Source organism: Rousettus aegyptiacus, unplaced genomic scaffold (assembly GCF_014176215.1).
Source record: "Rousettus aegyptiacus isolate mRouAeg1 unplaced genomic scaffold, mRouAeg1.p scaffold_m13_p_16, whole genome shotgun sequence".
NCBI classification, from domain to species: domain Eukaryota; kingdom Metazoa; phylum Chordata; class Mammalia; order Chiroptera; family Pteropodidae; genus Rousettus; species Rousettus aegyptiacus.
This window is the reverse complement of record NW_023416291.1, coordinates 35,670,167-35,691,278: the sequence shown is the minus strand read 5'-3', so window position 1 is coordinate 35,691,278 and position 21,112 is coordinate 35,670,167. Positions and strand designations below refer to the sequence as shown.

Here is a 21,112-nt window from a genome sequence, read left to right as displayed (position 1 = left end):
AATCTAACCTTAAAATTAACAGAACTAGAAAAAGAACAGCAAACAGAGCCCAAGGTGAATAGAAGAAAGGAAATAATAAAGATCAGAGTGGAAATATATGAAATAGAGTCTAGAAAAACAATATAAAAGATTAATGGAACCAAGAGCTGGTTCTTTGGAAGGATAAACAAAATTGACAAACCCTTAGCCAGATTCATCAAGTAAAAAAGAGAGAGGACTCAAATAAATTAAATCAGAAATGAAGAGGAAAAATAACCACGGACTCCACAGAAATACAATGGAACATAAGAAAATACTACAAGCAATTATATGCCAACAAATTGGACAATCTGGAAAAAAATGAACACATTCCTAGAAACATACAATCCCCAAGACTAAGTCAAGAAGAAACAGAAAATCTGAACTAACTGATTACCACCAATGAAATAGAATCAGTAATCACAAACCTCCCAAAAAACAAAACTCTTGGACCAGATGGCTTCATAGGCGAATTTTACCAAACATTCAAAGAAGAATTATCACCAATTCTTCTCAAACTATTCCAAAAAATTCAAGAAGAGTGAAGGCTCCCTAAATCCTTTTATGAGACCACCATTATCTTGATTTCAAAATCAGGCAAAGACGTTGCAGAAAAAGAAAACTATAGGCTGATATCTCTTATGAACATTTATGTAAAAATCCTCAACGAAATATCAGCAACCCAAATTCAGCAATACATTAAAAATATCATACACCATGTTCAAGTTGGATTTATTCCTGGGATGCAAGGTTGGTACAATATCCACAAATCATTTAATGTGATACACAACATTAACAAACCGAAAGATAAAAAATATACCATCATATCAATAGATGCACAAAAAACGTTAGACAAAATCCAGCATCTATTTATGATAAAAACCCTCAGCGAAGTGGGAATAGAGGAAATATACCTCAACATAATAAAGGCCATATATGACAAACCTACAGCTAACATCATAATCAACAGGGAAAAGCTAAAAGCATTTTCTTTAAGATCAGGAACAAAACAAGGATGCCCACTTTCACCACTCCTCTTCAACATTGTATTGGAAGTCTTAGCCACAGAACTAAGACAAGAAAGAAAAATAAAAGACATCTGAATTGGAAAGGACGAAAACTCTCATTAATTGCCGATGACATGATACTATATACAGAGAAACCTGAAGATTCCACCAAAAACTGTTACAACTGATCAATGAATTCAGTAAAGTAGCAGGTTACAAAATAAATATTCAGAAGTCAGTGGCATTTTTATACACCAATGATGAAATTTCAGAAAGAGAAATTAAGAAAACAATCCCATTTACAATTGCATCAAAAACAATAAAATACTTGGAAATCAAATTAACCAAGGAGGTAAGAGACTTGTTTTCAGAAAATTATGTCACTGGAAAAAAGAAATTGAAAAAGATACAAATAAATGGAAGAATATACTATGTTCACGGGTAGGAAGAATCAACATCATTAAAATGGTTATACTACCCAAAGCAGTCTATAGATTCAACGCAATCCCTATCAGAGAGCTAGAATAAATAATCCTAAAATTTATTTGGAGCCATAAAAACCCCAAATAGCCACAGCAATCTTGAGAAGGAAAAACAAAGTTGGACATATCACACTACCTGATATCAAGCTATACAACAAGGCTACAGTAATCAAAACAACATACATTGATCAATGGAACAAATTAGAGAGCCCAGAAATAAATCTACACCTATATGCTCACTTAATATTGACAAAGCAGGTCAGAATATACCATGGGGTAAAGACAGTCTCTTCAATAAATAGTGTTGGGAAAACTGAACAGATACATGAAAAAAAAATAGACTAAAAATAGACTTACTATATGACAAAACCCATCAGAATATATCATGGGATAAATACAGTGTCTTCTATAAATGGTGTAGGGAAAACTGGACAGATACATTTAAAAAAAGAAGAAGAAGAATAGACTCAAAATGGATTAAAGACATAAATGTAACACTTAAATGTAAGACCTGAAACCATAAAACTTCTACAAGAAAACATAGGCAGTAAATGCTCTAATATTACTAACAGGAATTTCTTTTCAGATATATCTCCTTGGGCAAGGGAAACAAAAGAAAAAAGAAACAAATGGGACTTCATCAAACTAAAAAGTTTTTGTGCAGCAAAGAGAACCATCAACAAAACAGACAACTGACTGTTTGGGAGAAGCTATTCACTAATGATACATCTGATAAGGGGTTAATATCCAAAATATATAAAGAACTTATACAACTCAACAACAACAACAACAAAAACAAGCTATCCAATTAAAAAATGGGCAGAATATTTGAACAGATACTTCTCCAGAGAGGAAATACAGATGGCTAATCAACATATGAAAGATGCTCAAGGTTGCTAACCATCAGAGAAATGCAAATTAAAACCACAATGAGATATCACCTCACACCTGTCAGAATCTCTATCATCAATAAATCAAAAAACAACAAGTGTTGACAAGGATGCAGAGAAAAGGCAACCTTCATACATTGTTGGTGGGATTGAAAATTGATATAGCTGCTATGGAAAACAGTCTAGAGTTTTCTCAAAAAATTAAAACTGGATATACCTTTTGACCCAGCAATTGCACTTCTGGGTATTTATCCAAAGAAAATCAAAACAATAATCCATAAAGATCTATGTACCTCTATGTTCATGGCAGCACAATTAACAATAGCCAAGATATAGAAGCAACCTAAATGCCCATCGACAGACAGTTGGATATAGAAATTATGGTTCATAAATACAATGGAATATTACTTGGTCATTAAAAAAATGAAATCCTACCATTCTCAATGACATGGATGGACCTAAAGTTTATTATACTGAGTGAAATAAGTCAGATAGAGAAAGATAAATACCATATAGTTTCACTTATATGCAGAATCTAAGGAACAAAAAGAACAAACTAATCAAAAAGAGACTCACAAATAGAGTGGACAATTTGGTGATGGACAGAGTGGTAAAAACTCATAGACATGGACAACGGTTTAGGAGTTACCAAAGGGAAAGGAAGAGGGGCATAGGTAGATAAGGGGAATAGGGGTCAAATATATGGTAACGAATAGAAATTTAACTTTGTGATGAACACACAATGCAGTATACATGTAACGTATTATTGAATTGTAGTCTTGCAACCTACATAATTTTAACCAATGTCACCCCAGTAAATTAAATTTTTTAAAATCTAAAAAGAAAATAATTAATTAATTTTAAAAGAATTGCTATATACCTTTAACATGCCCTTTTAATTATTATCTTGCACATTCATATCTTAAATGGAGAAATGTAGATTCTGACCGAAATGTACTGAATGCAGGCTCTCTGCTATCAGAAGTACCACCAGATTCTAAGAAAAAAAATATAGAAGGACCCTAATAGGAAAAATAGAATGAGAAAGCAGATTCCTGATCACAATCCTCTCTTCTCCCATTCAGTAATATCTACTAAAGCTCAGAACCCCAATGCAAAGGAATTCAGGAATATTTAGGTATTACTTGTAAATGGGGTGAAATTCCCAGGGACTGAAATAGGTCTGGACTCTATACCAGGGAAGATCTCCTTGGTGACTGTAGCCTTAGCTTTGCCAGATTTGGTAGCATTGTGTTGTTCATTTCTGGCCATTAATGCAGTGATATTCACAGAGGTCATCTCAGGGGTCCTGTCCTCTTCTGTGGTATTGCTCAGGGGCCAGAACAAATCTCCTGGGGGATTAGTGCCTGAGAAATCTGTAATTTTCTTGGATTGAATGTTTGTGGATGATGTAGATAGTGTCGGTCTTGAGGCAAAAAGATGTGAAGAGAAAACTTTGGGTTCCCTTGCTTCAGAGGAACTGGAGGAAGTTGGAATTAAACTGGGGAAAAGCACTGGGGGAGACAGAAATCTGGTTTTTGCTTCAGAGGAAGGGCTTCTTCATGACAGAGTCTCTGGACCTCTTCTCACAGGAATAATCATCTCTGAGAATAGAAAACTGTGAATCAAAGCCATAGCTGTCCCTTTCCAAGAAGCTGTGGTTATTTTATCCAGAGTAAGTGCACCCCAAACTGTGGCCCTAGCTGGACCTGTTGATGTGGTCAAGGTAATGTGTGAAGTTTCTGTCATGCGAGAAGAGGTAAAAGAATTGGTGTTGGTTTCTTTGGAGATACTGAGATGTAGTAAAGCCTGGGCTAGATATTCTATCAGAAGAAGTGAACTCATCAGTAATGACCTAATTAGTAGCAGCACTGGCCACTTGAGAAAAAATAATGTTTCTGTCCAAGGCTGAGCTGGCATCCTGAGAATTGCTGGTCTTCCTCAGTCCAGAGATTTGAGGGGTAGCAGCTTCTTCCCAAGTTCTGGTAGATGCAGGATAAATGAATAACGATGGATACATGTTGGTGTTACCCACGGTGGAAGCTGTAACCATTGGAGAAAAGGTCTTGTGTGACTCTGAGTGTGTGGGGGCAGAGTAAGGTGGCCCAGAGCCAAAATAGATATCACGATGAGTAGCCACTGCTGTATCTGTTGAAAGATTTATCTCTGTCTCTGGTGATCTTGGATGTGGCCGATCTATCATGTGAACTATTGATCAGAATTGGAGGCATAGTGGTTCCAGTTTCCATGTTTGTGCCAACAAGATATGTGGCTTTCAGTGGTCCAGGAAATTGAATGAACTCATTGATGGTCCCCAATAAGATGGAAGAGATTGATGTCATCTCTGTGGTCAATAGTGTGGTCAAGATTGTCTGTACCTCATTTCTAGAAATGGTTGACTCTTCTCTGACATAGGAGCCTTTAGACTCGGTCCCTGGGCAACTAAATTGAAGGTTACAGTTCCCACTGTGGATGTGGTTTCTCCAGGAAGAGTAACCCTTACTGTGGACTTCTGTCTTGAAGTTGTGAAAGTCATTGTGAGAGACAACACAGAACTCTGCTCTGGCTCTCTGCTGGTGAGTACAAGATTTCCTGTGACCAACACTTGGGTACTACTGACCATTTGAGGCAATGAGACCCTACTTTTCAGGGCCCCTGTAGGGGATGGAAGCAGTAAAATGGATAAGCTATCACTGAACCCCAAGGTGAGTTCTTGGGATCTTGTGAGTTGAATCTGTTACAGATGTCAAAGACACAGATCTAGCAGCCAAGTCTAAGGTTGACATATCAGGCATAAAAGGGAGAAGGGAGCAATTTATGTCAGTCTGTGTGCTTGGTTTCTCAGAAAAAAATAATGGAAATGAGGGGTACAGTTATTTCAGGGCTTTGAGGAGACAAGTTTGTACCTGAAATCTCAGGGAAGTGCTCAAACCCTGGTCATCAAAAAAGTTTGCATTGGGAGCAGATAAAACTGTGTCCCCTGGACTTAAAGTTTCCAGTCTTGTACTGACCTCAGTGATTTCATCTGAGTATGAGGAGAGTAGGATGGCCAGACTGGTTCCAGTGGAAGCTGAAGAATGGTGGCTGGAGCCTGCTTCAGTGGCCAATGCTGAGGAAGAATGTATCCCCCTTGTAGAAATGACTTCAGGCAAACCAGTAACATGTAAGTGGGCATATGTGTCTGTGACAGTCCACAAATGCATCTCCATTGTTTGGGTGCCATCTGTGGTCCAAACCTTTCTTTCTGGGCTAGGCATTATAATTGAAACTAACCTTGTTCCCCTGGGGCTGGAGGTGGTGACCTCCAGAGTGAGGATCTTACCCTTGCTTGTTAGTGCTGTGGGAGATGACATCATAGAGAAGGCCCTGGGTGGGGATGTAGTGTCAGTAGTCTCCAATCCTGAGATAGACTCAGACTTAGGACCCATTAAATGGGAGGCAGCAGATCCAGAGAAACCAGTTTTCTCTCTTGCCACACTGACGAGGCTGATAGTGCCTGAGCCATCTGATCTATCAAAAGTCCAAAGTTCTGTTGGAGTACTACGGGCTCTAGGGGTGGTAATAGTTGTGCCTGTGTCCACAGAAGAGGCACTCAGTGTCAGGTCCCTTCCAGATGTATCCTTTGACCTGAGGCCCATGCGTCTGCTGTTTAGTTGTCACTGTCTTTTTACTCAGGGCAGTAGAATAAATAACTGTGGGCTGGCCGAGGTCACGGTTCTAAGTTCAGATTTATCTATTACTGAGCTTGTGGTTCCCCTGGGGATTGTAACTAAGCTTATTGCAGTGCCTTGAAGGCCAGTGGAAGATGTGCTCAAAAGGACATGTGTGTCTATTGTGGTTCCCTCAGTAGAGCAAAACCATGTGGACAAGTCTATTTCAGTTGTCTTAGGAGTCAGAACTGGGCTGACTTGCTGAACATTCCCTGCAGGTTCTGTAGAAGTTGACTCTGAGAGGAGAGAGGACATTGTTCCTGACTGGATGGTCCCTTCTGGTGTCCTGGAGTATGTACTGACCCAAGCCTCAGCTGGATATGGAAAGTATGAGATCCTACTTGTAGCTACCACCATTTCCATAGAGGATACTGATGGCACCATGGTTCCTGTGGGAAGGTGAGTGAGTCTGGTGCTGCCACTCCCTGTAACCATGGACTGAAGGATGGCCAGTTCCACTGTGGTCTCCATGGGGGCAGCCTCTGTTAGAGTTTCTTTAAGAGAACTTTTCACAGTAGCCTTGGTCTCGTGGCTGCTGCTGGGCTCCTAAGAGCTTGGGTTTATAACATCTTCAGATGTTTCTGGACTTCTTGTGGGCAGACCTGTGACTGAAACAGCTCTTGGGTTAAAAAGTTTACAAGAAGGTGAAAAGGAGGTTTCTTCTGGTTTTGATTCTCCTTTCTTACAAATCAGTTGGATCCACCTTCTGCCCAGTCTGCTCCTCTAGATGACAGGAATCATATTATTCATTCCTGTATCTAATGGTGGTTTTTGAGCTTGGACTATCACTAGCTTACAGAGCTCAATGTGGCACCATAAGTTTCTATATCAGTGTGGTCTCCATGTGGACTTCTGTACCACATCTCATGTCTTAGTGGAGAATAAAGATTCTGCCCAGGAACAGGGGGAAACTCCCCTTCTTTTGCAACATTTTTCCTCCTTGGATCCAAGGTTTAATCAATATATTTTAGTCTGACATCTGCCTTTCTCCCCCAAACGTCAGAACTGTAAGTCTAATAAAAAGTAGCTCTGTGGCTTAGTTTTAACAAATTAGGGAAAGAGGTAGATCCAGGCACCTTACTTCCTGTATATTTTCATATTCTTTCACCTCTCTCATCTAGAAAGGATAGAATCATTTCACCTATAGCATAGAAGGACATACCAAATTATTGCTTTCAGGAATCAAGACAGCTGTACTCATCAACCTAAGCACCTCAAGTAAACATCCCCTCTCAATTGTAGGCCATGTATTAAAAGCCATAACAATAGATGGTAAGTTTTCACCTTATATTGTAATCATCTCAGCAATGAATTGTCCCATCAAATAAACCTATGACATCTCAGGTTTGCCTTTTCCTCTCATGGCAATCCCTGACCTTAATGGGGATGTTTGATTTAGGAAAAACTTTTATAATTGGTCAGCTGATTTATAGAGATGTATGTCTGTCCCTAAGACTTAAGTGATTGGCTCTTGAGCATATAAAATACTAAGTAGAAGCCCTTCATATTAGAAATCAATAAATTTCCCTAAAAATTATTATCATTAGCCTCTGGGTACAACAGCAGAAAGTTATAATTATCCACCAGAACCTGGTATTTGGGCAATCAATTATTTAACTCCAGAGACCAGGAGAAGATTCAAGTGTAGTGTACACAGAAGATGATCATACATACCCAGACCAGTAGAAGTCACCAGAGACATGAGGTCACCCACTGACCATGTGATACCTTCATGTAGCCCCTCACTCAGCTCCATGTTGGCTGTCACCACAGACTTCTCAGGCCCTGAAGGAAAAGAAATAAAAAAAAGTCTTGCTAGCATTCCCTCAAGCTGTACATCATGAGAAATACTCTTACTAGACATTGGATCAGCAATGTCCTCATCTATATCTGAGAAGACACCTTGCAGGGAATAATTCTCTTGTTGGCATGAAATCAAATCTATAGGATGGCCTGGACTGTAATTTTTGAAGAGTTTCTTGTTGATGGTAGGACCGCTAAATTTATTGGTCTCAAGCAAAAACATTTGGTAATATTCTGTCTCTATCACTTATAATATATAAATTCACCATTGGTTAATTTTTCTCTCCCATATTTGAACTCTCTGTTAAGTAAAATCATGATAATATCATGAATTACTATGTCATATTATTTAATATATGCAAATAATGTGTTTTGATTACTCCATCATTTTAACATTATTTTATAATTATCATCATGCTTACTTCATATCTGGGAAGGAGAAAGATAGGTTCTGACCAAAGGAACTGAATTCGGGCTCAAGGATGCTGGAAGTGTCACTAGTTACACAGAGAAAGTAGATTGATCCTACTAGATATGTAAAAACAGAAAGCGGAGCCTCAGAAGGAATATTCTCTTCTCCTCATTCAGTTGTATCTACCAAACCTCAGGACCCCAAAGCAAAGGAAGTCAGGAACTGGGTTCTTACTTATAAATGGTATGGAGTTATCAGAAGCTGGAACTAAGCTGAGCTCTACATATAGGGTGCTCTCTTTGGTGGCTGTCATCTCAGTTATGCCATATGTGGTGGCCATGGTGGCCTGGCCACTGACATGATATCCATCTCAGGGATCCTATCCTCTTTGGCAGCAGTGCTCAGGTACCAGAAAGAATTTTCTGTGGTGCCAGTGTCTGGTGAAGCTGGATTTCTGGGATTAAAAGTTTGTGGATGATATGAATGGTATCAGTCCTGAGGCTGGCAGAGAATTATGGACACTGCCTCTCTCTCCTTTGGAGGAAGTAGAAGAAGATAGGGTTGGGCTTAGGACAGGCACCAACAGAGAGAGGGATTTGGTCTCTTCTTCAAAGGAAGGTCTTGTCTGTGACTGGGCCTCTGGACCTCTGCTCCTAAGAGTGGTCTTCTCTGAGAGTGGAAATCCCTGAGTGTCAAGAGAGGGTTTCTCTTCCTGGGAGGCTGTGGTTGTGGTATCCAAAGTGAGAGTACTTTTTGTTGTAGCCCTAGATAGGCTTGCTGTGGTGAAGGTCATGTACGAAGAATCTGCCATGGGAGGAAATGTAAAATGATTGATCTTGGTTCCTATGGGAATATCAGTGTCACCCACTGACTGAGTAAAATCTGAGCTAGATATTCTGTCAGGGGACATGAACTCAGTCCTGGTGACTTCAGTCATAGCAGCAGTAGACGCTTGGGGGAAAAAAATAGTGATTGTGTCTCTGCTGGAATCCTGAGAAGTGTCCCTCAGTCCACAAGTCTGTGGGGAAACAGACTCTGCCTCAGTTCTTGCCGAGTTAGGAAAAACAGAGGTTGAAGATTCAGTGCTAATGGCCTTCATGGTTAAAGCAGTAAACACTGGTGATATGACTTCATGTGGTTCTGAGTGGATAGAGGCAGAATGTGGTTCAGCTCCAGAACTTGTTGCCTACACAGTGGATGCCCCTGCATCTGTGAAAGGATAAATTCCCTCTGCACATGTGGCATCTGTAACAGTCTCAGAATCAGCCAGTGTTCTCCATGAAGGTGCTGATCCAAGTTAAAGATGAACTGTTTCCAGTTTCTGTGTTCACATCCACTAGAGATGTGGTTTTCACTAGATCAGCTGAGTGATTCTATTTATGGGCCCCAGTGAGTTGGTGGAGACTTCTCTCATCTCAGTGGACATTAATGCTATGGAGGCTGTTTGTGTATCACTCCTGGAAATTGGAGAAGCTGTCATCCATCGTGTAAGTCCCTTTAGGCTATATCTCTTGGAACTTGTACTCAGAGTTAGAGTTAATTTATCAGGGGTCATTGCTACTGGAGACTAATGCCTTGACATGGTAAGAAGTGAGAGAGAACTCCATTGGCTTCCATGCTGGTAAGAACTGTTGTTCCCATGACAGTCACTCTTGTGCTACTGACCATCCAAGGATGCTTGACCCCTTCTATCCTAAACCCTGCAGAGGATTCCTATATTGAGATGGATAGACTGGTTTTAAGCTCCAACATGGGTTCCTGGGAACTCATGTTTCTCTGAGTTATTGAACTAGTGATATTTGCTGATGACGAATATTCTCTAGTCATCAAATTCAAGGTAGCGGCAGGGCCAGAAAGAGAAGTGGGAAAGCGGTCATTTATGTCAGTCTATGTGCTTTGCTTCTAATAAGAAGCAAGGGAAACATGGAATGTTGTTAGTTTAGGGCTTTGGGGAGACTGACTTATACCTGAATTCTCAAGGAATGAGATTATCAAGTGTTGATCATCTGAAGAAGTTGCGATGAGATAAGATGTAGTTGTGTCCACTGAACTCAAAGTTTGCACACTTGTGCTGAACTCAGTGACTCTAGCTAAATAAGGAGATGATGGGGTATCCAGACCGGTTCCAGTGAAAGTTGTAGAATGTTGAGTAGAACCCAATGTAGTGATTATTGCTAAAGAAGAATATGTCTTTCTTGTAGAACTGGCCTTGGGCAAACTGGTAACATGTAAGTTGGCAGCTGTGTCTGTGACAGTCCCTGGGGCTGCTGTGCCAGACTCTGGTGCCTGGGCACTGTTCTTAGTGCTGGAACTCTCTTCTAGTCTATTACTGGAAGTGAGCTTCTCCCCCACTGCCTTTTGTTTGTGACACCTGAAGTGGGAGCTCTATAGCCACCCCAACTAATTCTAGTAGGAGATAAAAATTCAAATGGAGTTTTAGGTAAAAAGACAACTTTCTGGGTCTCTACTTCCATGATAAAGCTATGAATATTTAGATCCTCCGACAGAGATATAGCAAGTGTAGAGGAGATGGGTGTTCCTTCTGAGGCACTGGTGAAGCACATAGCAGAGTGGCCAGGCTATAAAGTAAATAGGAACACACTTGTCACTGCTTCAGCACTTGAATGCTCATAATAATCTGTGGAAATATGCAAAGTTGGTATTACTTCTACTTCTATGTTTCTATATGCCAATGTTTTTCTAATCTTTCCAAAACCAGTATAAGCCCCTTTGTCTTCAACAGTAACTGAAGTACTACTGATCTTAAATCCAAAGGTACTGGTTTTATATATACTTGATATACTTGTTGTTTGTGTCATATATCTGGGTGTCTGAAGCTGACAGTACCATGTTCCTGGTTGCAGTTGTGGCTGCAGAACCAGCATGGGGTTCTGAGGCAAAGACTGGCCAAGAGATTGTTGCCTGGGATGATGGTGTTTCTTTTGCAGAATGTACTTCAGGTAAAGATGTGCTTTGCCAACAAGCACATAGGTAGTAGTAACTGAGCTTGTCCAATTAATTGACTGGGAAAGAGGTAGTTATTGATCCACCAATGGGTGTGATACTAGGGTATTCTATGGTGGTCTTCATTGATTGAATGCTGTCCATGCTTTTGACTTCTTCCTTGGGATTGGTTATAAAAATGGTGGTAAAGCTAGGAGAGGTGGCTTTGGTTTCTTTACCAAAAACTTAGACCTCAGTGGGAGCCACTGTTGCTGAAGCATCCTTAAGGGTTTCTTCTTTTTCCCCAATATATGCCTCAGATGTGGATTCCAGGGCTGAGGTTGTGATATAAATTGAGGAGCTTGTGGGGCTTGAACCCTCTGTCCAATCAAGTATACTGAGTGAGATGGTTTCATCATGAATGGTTCCCATTGTGCCTGTGTCCTTAGGGAAAGCACTGGGAGGGGCAAGCTACTCTTTTCTGTCTGTTCTGCCTTTACAAAGGGAGATGAATAGGGCAAAATCACAGCTGCTATAGTCGATGGAATTTTATTCAGAACAGTGAAGAAAAGACAGATAGACTGAAATCTATCCCTGTGGTAGGTACAAGTTCCTTTGAGATTGTGTTTTTGGCTATCACATGTGTTGGCTTAGAGTCAGTTCCTAGAACATCAGCACCTACAATTATGGAGGATATTGTCAGAGGGAATTTGGTGTTCATCTTAGTCATCTTAGTCATCTTAATGGAGGTTGTCCCAGGAGATGAAATCAATCCCAGGAGCATGAGTCAGAGGCGTGCTGGATTTCTCTCCAGAAGCTACAGTTGTTCTAGGTGTTAACTCCAAAAGGACAGAAGGGCATGTCCCAATGAATGACTTATTCTTTCTGAAGCATTTAAGCCAGGAGTAACATCAACAGGGGAGGTAAAATTAAAGTTACTTTCTATATCCATGGTCATGTCAGAGGATGATTCAGTTGGATCTGTGGTTCTGGATAATAGAAAGATATTGTTTGGAATATTTGCTGTACTTCTGCCCCATGTGGCTGTAAATGCTGTGAGAGCACTGGATGGAGGCAGGGCAGATCCAGTGGTGTATAGTGTGATAGCAATCTCTTTTTCTTCTTCAGTGTCTCTGGTCCCTTGGATACAGATGAGGTCCCTAAAGCCTTGGGTAGTGGATATATCAGTGGTCTTCGTCACCTTTTGGATGCTGTTGGACAGGTCTGTCTGTGACAGGATCATCTGGTTGTTTGGAAAACATTAAATAGTGGAACTGGAGTTCCTGCTTGTCTATGAATGAAAAGGACAATTCCTGCTTTTTCTGAGGAAACTGAATCTGTAATTGTACTCCCACCCAACCCGCCATATTAAAAAAAAATGTACCCATGATTTTAAAAGTATTAATGGTTACAGTGAGGTTTCTATGCTTATCAAATTGATCTCTGAGTTTGTTCTAAGAGAATATTTAACAAATCTCAATTTGACAAAAATGGGAAGAGATTCTGTCCCTCCTTTTCTATGTCCACTGCTCCTTCTTTATACTTGGACTTAACAACAAATATCCATGATACATCTTCCCCATCTAAAAACCTTGACCACTGAATATTATTTTTAAGGGATTAGAATATAGTTTAATTTCTTTCCTCTCGTATTTTTTTCCATCTTAGAGACTCATGTTCGGACTTTAAAAAGAAGTTAAGTGTAGGAAAATTAGGTTATAAAAACATGGTCAGTCTCTAGGCCACCATCACTTCTTCCTGAAAAGAGAGAACAGCTTTCCTTTGGGAAAACCTCCAGGACACAGAATTAACTTTGTAATGGCATCACATTCTCCAAAATGGTGGCTCCTTCTCAATGACCATTCCTAATCAATTTTTATTATGTTTCAGACCTCTTTCAGCAAGAATCATCTACTAATTTAAAATCCCCTGAACCCAAAATGGTCTGTTGTGGTCTTAGAAACACTTAAGTCCATAGTGAAAAAACAGGACAGAGAAATCAACATTTTTAGGAGAAAGCCAGGTGGTATCAACTTCCAGACTATTTCTAGAAAAAGGTAAATTTATCAGAGAATAAACAACAAGTTCCTAGAGAGACAAATTTAAGCTGCAGCCATCATACCTGCAGAGTAAACTGCTGTCATAGGTGTTGAACGGTCACTTCTCAGCCATGAGAAACTTTCGTATATGGGGACATTAGCAGTGGATGCCACAGTCCCAGAAGTGCCTGTAGGAGAGACAGATAGATTAGATGGATATTGATCAATTTAGAAGGAGAACACAGAGGAAAAATCAACACGTGGACACTTTGGAAACAAAGACACTGGTCTACAAGGAAGTGTTATTCAATGACTAGAGTCAGGAAGTCATTTCTTTCTGGGTGATTTGAATTCAAAGTTTGCACAGGGATTGTGCCATAAGCAAGCATGGCAGAATAAACTATTAAAAGGCAATAATTGATCCTTTTATCTCATCAGTCCCAGTATCAAAAGAAGCCACATAAAATCATGGACATCAATGAGCTGGTCTATTCCATAGAGAATGGGCTAATCAAAGAAGTGTATGAGTAAACCAAAGAACTGCTCAGGTGACTTCATATCAGATATTTTAATAGGACATGGTGAAGGGTAAATCCTGGATACTATCATGAAAGACTTTCAGATGATGAAGGGAAGCTGTTCATTTTATAAATAAGATGAGGCGATGTGGTCAGTCATTTCAGGGAGAAGAGACAGACACAGAAGCCACATATTCCTGTTTTCACCATTCTTACTGAGAAGGGTCTTTAATCATGGATACCTAGGGAGGTTTAGGGTCTCATACTCATTATAGATTGATTCTTATCTAGGTGTGAATAGGTGACTCTGAGAAAAGTTTCAACATCTAAACATAAAAACAATGATATTCTGCCATCTCACGCAGCAATTCCACTTTAGGCATATACCCAAAAATAATGAAAGTCAGGACTGAAACAGATATTTGTACATGAATGTTCATAACAGCATTATTCACAACAGATAAAAGATAGAGAAAATTTAAATGTTTATGTATGAATAAATAAAATGTGGTATATACCTAAAATGTGATATTATTCAGCCTTAAAAAAATAAAATTCTGACAACATGACAACATACATGAACCTTGAAAATATTATGCAAAGGAAAATAAGCCAGACAAAAAAAAAAAAGGCAAGTATTATGTGATTCTACTAATATGAGGTACCTACAATAGTCAAATTCATAGAGACAGAAAGAATGGTGACTCCAGGTGCTAGAGGAGGAAAAAATGAGAAGTTGTTGTTTAATGGATACAAAGTTTTGGTTTGGGATGATGAAAAAAATTCTCATAATGGGTAGTGGTTATGATCGTGCAACAATGTGAATGTACTTAACGCCAATGAATTATATATTTAAATATGGTTTAAATGGCAAATTTTATGTTGGCTATATCTTACCACAATGAAAAAGTTATTTTAATGTGATATTCATCAGGAGAGGCTACAAAGTATGATAAGAATGGGCAATCCTATAACTATGAATACATGCAGGTGACTTCTACAATGAACTAGGAAACCATACATAGGGGATTGTAAGAGCTGCCATGGCCAACAGATTTCCCCTGCAGCCATAATTCTGAACCAAAACAAGAAAGAAACCTTGTGGGGGAAGAAGAAAAAAAGATTTCTCACCATCTTCCATGACCAATTAAAACAAACAGAAAAACAAATCTATTTCCAAGATGGCAGAAGCAGCAGGTCCTTACTTATGAATAGGGGTAAGCTATCAAGATTAGGGACATAAATACTCCCTGACACAGAAGTCTCACCTCTGTTGGTTGGGGCCTCTGACAGTGGAGAGGTGGATGTCCAGGGACGCTCTCTCTTGGACTCAGAAGATGTCAGTGCTCCTGATAGAGTTTTGGTCAAGCCAGTCTCTACTCCCAGGATGGTATGCTCTGCCCCTGGACTTCCCAAGAAGGAAATAGCCTCAGGAGATTTGTAACTTGTCTGTGCCTGAATGTTGGTAAATGCTTCTGAAGATATCCAGGTTGAGGTTGTGGGGTCTAAGGAAGAGGCCCTGGGCACTGCTCGGGTGGACAGATCAAAAGGATCAGGACTGTTGTTAACAGTAGGGGATATGTGAATAGAGGAATTTATTTCTCCTTCAGAAGATGAACTAGACAATGAGGTGGCTGAGCTTGTCTCTACATCTTCCCAAATACCCATGGACGATGTGGTCCCTGGGAGTGATGGAAGAGATCTTATGCCTAGCAGTCCAGAGGCCAAAGAGAAAGTTGACACTTTCTCAGTTGACATTTCCTGAACATTAGGGAAAAATAACGTAGAGCCTATGGTTTCCCCCATTGTGGGAAAAGTCACTGATGGAATAGTCATCTCAGAGGACAGAGAGGAGGCTGAAGAAGAGGAACCTGGTCCAACCTTCCTCACAGTCACTGATGATTCTGACCAGAGTCCATTTTGCCCTCTAGGAGTGGTTGCTTCAGAGGAAGCGAGGGCAACCATTTGTGAAGTCAGAGGTTGGCTTACAGAAACTGTAACCTCTCTAGAGGTCAAATGATAGGGGGAATCAGAAAATGTACCAACCAATTGGCTTTCTTCCCCTAGAGTGCTTGAACTAGGAGCACCCATGGACTGAAATGAAGATATTGAGATTGGGACACTTCCCTTGGCCAAAGTTAAACCTGTAGATGTCTGAGATGAAGTTGTGGTTCCAGTTGGCAACTGATTGGTTCCCAACCTTCTTTCATTGTCGTAGCTCATTGTGCTTCCTATATTGGTGGAAATAGTAGAAAAAACACTGGCTGGGCTACTCATGGTTTCTGTCATGAGTGTCGCTATTGTTGGTTCCCTGAGAAGAGTTCCTTCCATGGATCTGGTTGTTGGGAAAGTGAATCTGATGATGCCAACAGTGGCAGAGAGAAAGGAGGCAGAGGCTGAAACAGTAGTTGATGCTGTCTCCGATTTGGTACTATTCTCTGACCAAGTTCTGCTTCCAGGTACAGTGAAATAACTAAATGTACCTATATTGGCTTGTGATGTCTTTGCTGTAGAAGCAAAAGCCAAAATCTTTGAGAGATGAGATGTTTTGGGAAGAGCTGTATTGATTGAGTTTATAACGGAGTCATTCCTTAAAGTACTAAGTTCACTCATTAGGTGAGATGAGAGAGAAAGAGATGAAAGGGAAGTCTGGGTGTCCATGGTAGAAAATTGTTGGGTGGGGACAGAAGTAATGGTCAAAGTGGACTTCTCTCTAGAAGCAGAAGACTCATGATGAAAACTAGATGAATTCAAATTTCCCATTAATGTATCTAAAGGAGTAAATGAATGAATGTTGGTCTCTACTGAGGGAGGGGCATCAGATGGAGAAAAAGTATACATTCCAAAATCACTGGAAAGACTGGGAGATTTAGGAGCATCAATCCATTCAGAAGCAAAACTCTTGGTGGAGAGACTAATCTCTGCTGTAGACGTGAACATCGAGGCACTTTTACCAGCCGAAGTCAAATCCGTTGCTGCCTCTGAGGAAGCTGTGCCTCCAGTGAGGAGGTGGGGTGTACCCTGATTTCTCCCTGTGCTGCTTCCACTGGTTGCCGAGATCGCAGTGGGAGGAATAAACTGACCAGTGTTTGGGCCAGTCGCGGTTTCTACTGTGAGTGTATCTGAGGGTGTCTCTCTGGGGGATGCTGCTTCGGGGGAGCTGGTCCTTGGGGTGGTGTGTCCAGAAGCCACCAAGGAAACAAGGGAAGCGGTGACAGGAGCTGCCACACTGATGGAAGTGGCCATTCCGGGACTCGTGTCTGCCGAGCTTGTGTGCTTGGGATCACTAACATATTGAGCCGTGTCTGCACTGGTCCGTGACACTGTCGTTGGGGTGAGGGAAATGGGCATTCTGGAGAGCTCGGAGTCTCCCGGGACAGCTGTGCTGGTGCCGTGCCTCGCGGAGGTACGGTGTGTGGCTCTGAGCATCTGCAATGGGGGGGATGAGGGCACCTGAGTAGCACCTGCCAGCCTGCTATCGGCAGTGGTAAAACGTGGGGTAGGGACCAAAGTGGTGGCCACATTGTTCTCTCTTCCCGGAAATGTGTCAGGCGCGGTCATTGATGCATTCAAGTTTTCCTGGGTCTCGTTTCCAGTCATGGAGACATGGGTGCGGGTGTCCTGCGAGTCCGAAGGGGATGTGGCTTTCACTCCTGAAGTGCTGGTGATACGGAAGGTGCGAGGACCACCGGGCCATTCGGAAGCTAAAGTCCTGGCTGCGGGGATGGTGACAGCGTCTGTGGTTTCAGAGGAAGTGCCGAGGGTGTGGATGCCGCCTGCTGTCCCTTCCCCTGATGGAGTCGAAAGGGCGCGAGAGGAACTGGTACTTCTGACCCTTTCAGCACTTGTCGCTGCAGGGCTTAGTGTGGTGGACATAGAGACAGCCGAGTTGGGCTCTGTTCTTTCTGTGGTCTTACGGGTCTCTGAGGTCAGTGAGGAGGTGACCGTCTGGACTGACAGTGCGCCGATCCCTGACACGTGGCCACCAAAGTTTGAGGCCGATGGCAGCAGAGGAACACTTGTGATTTCCATGATGTCTCCTGCAGAGGTGGATTCATGAGAGGGGAAGCGACGTCCGGTGCGTGGTGTAGTCAGTCCCCGGCTGGTTCCTGCTCTTGAATCTGCATTCTCAGTAGATAACGTCTCAGGTGTTTTGGAAGAAAGCATGACTAATGATGGATCTGTCCCTCCTGGACCACTTGAGCTGGAAGCCACCTTGGTCTCTGCTGTAGACGTGAACATCGAGGCACTTTTACCAGCCAAAGTCAAATCCGTTGCTGCCTCTGAGGAAGCTGTGCCTCCAGTGAGGAGGTGGGGTGTACCCTGATTTCTCCCTGTGCTGCTTCCACTGGTTGCTGAGATCGCAGTGGGAGGAATAAACTGATCAGTGTGTGGGCCAGTCGCGGTTTCTACTGTGAGTGTATCTGAGGGTGTCTCTCTGGGGGATGCTGCTTCGGGGGAGCTGGTCCTTGGGGTGGTGTGTCCAGAAGCCACCAAGGAAACAAGGGAAGCGGTGACAGGGGCTGCCACACTGATGGAAGTGGCCATTCCGGGACTCGTGTCTGCCGAGCTTGTGTGCTTGGGATCACTAACATATTGAGCCGTGTCTGCACTGGTCCGTGACACTGTCGTTGGGGTGAGGGAAATGGGCATTCTGGAGAGCTCGGTGTCTCCCGGGGCAGCTGTGCTGGTGCCGTGCCTCGCGGAGGTGCTGTGTGTGGCTCTGAGCATCCGCAACGGGGGGGATGAGGGCACCTGAGTAGCACCTGCCAGCCTGCTATCGGCAGTGGTAAAACGTGGGGTAGGGACCAAAGTGGTGGCCACATTGTTCTCTCTTCCCGGAAATGTGTCAGGCGCGGTCATTGATGCATTCAAGTTTTCCTGGGTCTCGTTTCCAGTCATGGAGACATGGGTGCGGGTGTCCTGCGAGTCCGAAGGGGATGTGGCTTTCACTCCTGAAGTGCTGGTGATACGGAAGGTGCGAGGACCACCGGGCCATTCGGAAGCTAAAGTCCTGGCTGCGGGGATGGTGACAGCGTCTGTGGTTTCAGAGGAAGTGCCGAGGGTGTGGATGCCGCCTGCTGTCCCTTCCCCTGATGGAGTCGAAAGGGCGCGAGAGGAACTGGTACTTCTGACCCTTTCAGCACTTGTCGCTGCAGGGCTTAGTGTGGTGGACATAGAGACAGCCGAGTTGGGCTCTGTTCTTTCTGTGGTCTTACGGGTCTCTGAGGTCAGTGAGGAGGTGACCGTCTGGACTGACAGTGCGCCGATCCCTGACACGTGGCCACCAAAGTTTGAGGCCGATGGCAGCAGAGGAACACTTGTGATTTCCATGATGTCTCCTGCAGAGGTGGATTCATGAGAGGGGAAGCGACGTCCGGTGCGTGGTGTAGTCAGTCCCCGGCTGGTTCCTGCTCTTGAATCTGCATTCTCAGTAGATAACGTCTCAGGTGTTTTGGAAGAAAGCATGACTAATGATGGATCTGTCCCTCCTGGACCACTTGAGCTGGAAGCCACCTTGGTCTCTGCTGTAGACGTGAACATCGAGGCACTTTTACCAGCCAAAGTCAAATCCGTTGCTGCCTCTGAGGAAGCTGTGCCTCCAGTGAGGAGGTGGGGTGTACCCTGATTTCTCCCTGTGCTGCTTCCACTGGTTGCTGAGATCGCAGTGGGAGGAATAAACTGATCAGTGTGTGGGCCAGTCGCGGTTTCTACTGTGAGTGTATCTGAGGGTGTCTCTCTGGGGGATGCTGCTTCGGGGGAGCTGGTCCTTGGGGTGGTGTGTCCAGAAGCCACCAAGGAAACAAGGGAAGCGGTGACAGGGGCTGCCACACTGATGGAAGTGGCCATTCCGGGACTCGTGTCTGCCGAGCTTGTGTGCTTGGGATCACTAACATATTGAGCCGTGTCTGCACTGGTCCGTGACACTGTCGTTGGGGTGAGGGAAATGGGCATTCTGGAGAGCTCGGTGTCTCCCGGGGCAGCTGTGCTGGTGCCGTGCCTCGCGGAGGTGCTGTGTGTGGCTCTGAGCATCCGCAACGGGGGGGATGAGGGCACCTGAGTAGCACCTGCCAGCCTGCTATCGGCAGTGGTAAAACGTGGGGTAGGGACCAAAGTGGTGGCCACATTGTTCTCTCTTCCCGGAAATGTGTCAGGCGCGGTCATTGATGCATTCAAGTTTTCCTGGGTCTCGTTTCCAGTCATGGAGACATGGGTGCGGGTGTCCTGCGAGTCCGAAGGGGATGTGGCTTTCACTCCTGAAGTGCTGGTGATACGGAAGGTGCGAGGACCACCGGGCCATTCGGAAGCTAAAGTCCTGGCTGCGGGGATGGTGACAGCGTCTGTGGTTTCAGAGGAAGTGCCGAGGGTGTGGATGCCGCCTGCTGTCCCTTCCCCTGATGGAGTCGAAAGGGCGCGAGAGGAACTGGTACTTCTGACCCTTTCAGCACTTGTCGCTGCAGGGCTTAGTGTGGTGGACATAGAGACAGCCGAGTTGGGCTCTGTTCTTTCTGTGGTCTTACGGGTCTCTGAGGTCAGTGAGGAGGTGACCGTCTGGACTGACAGTGCGCCGATCCCTGACACGTGGCCACCAAAGTTTGAGGCCGATGGCAGCAGAGGAACACTTGTGATTTCCATGATGTCTCCTGCAGAGGTGGATTCATGAGAGGGGAAGCGACGTCCGGTGCGTGGTGTAGTCAGTCCCCGGCTGGTTCCTGCTCTTGAATCTGCATTCTCAGTAGATAACGTCTCAGGTGTTTTGGAAGAAAGCATGACTAATGATGGATCTGTCCCTCCTGGACCACTTGAGCTGGAAGCCACCTTGGTCTCTGCTGTAGACGTGAACATCGAGGCACTTTTACCAGCCAAAGTCAAATCCGTTGCTGCCTCTGAGGAAGCTGTGCCTCCAGTGAGGAGGTGGGGTGTACCCTGATTTCTCCCTGTGCTGCTTCCACTGGTTGCTGAGATCGCAGTGGGAGGAATAAACTGATCAGTGTGTGGGCCAGTCGCGGTTTCTACTGTGAGTGTATCTGAGGGTGTCTCTCTGGGGGATGCTGCTTCGGGGGAGCTGGTCCTTGGGGTGGTGTGTCCAGAAGCCACCAAGGAAACAAGGGAAGCGGTGACAGGGGCTGCCACACTGATGGAAGTGGCCATTCCGGGACTCGTGTCTGCCGAGCTTGTGTGCTTGGGATCACTAACATATTGAGCCGTGTCTGCACTGGTCCGTGACACTGTCGTTGGGGTGAGGGAAATGGGCATTCTGGAGAGCTCGGTGTCTCCCGGGGCAGCTGT

At 43.5% G+C, this 21,112-nt stretch overlaps 1 protein-coding gene across 1 annotated transcript in view; it reads right to left on the bottom strand.

Annotated features, from left to right (window-relative positions):
* Positions 1 to 21,111, bottom strand: part of LOC118612451 (mucin-16-like) — a 46,038-nt gene extending 24,927 nt beyond the window's left edge. The window contains exons 1-3 of the mRNA XM_036233803.1: positions 15,091 to 21,111; positions 13,388 to 13,492; positions 7,782 to 7,892 (exon numbers count right to left, since the gene is read on the bottom strand). Of these exons, the coding sequence (XP_036089696.1) occupies positions 7,782 to 7,892; positions 13,388 to 13,492; positions 15,091 to 21,079 (6,205 nt within the window). The 5' untranslated portion in view covers positions 21,080 to 21,111. The remainder of the gene's footprint in view (positions 1 to 7,781; positions 7,893 to 13,387; positions 13,493 to 15,090) is intronic.
* Position 21,112: the final 1 nt, after the last annotated feature.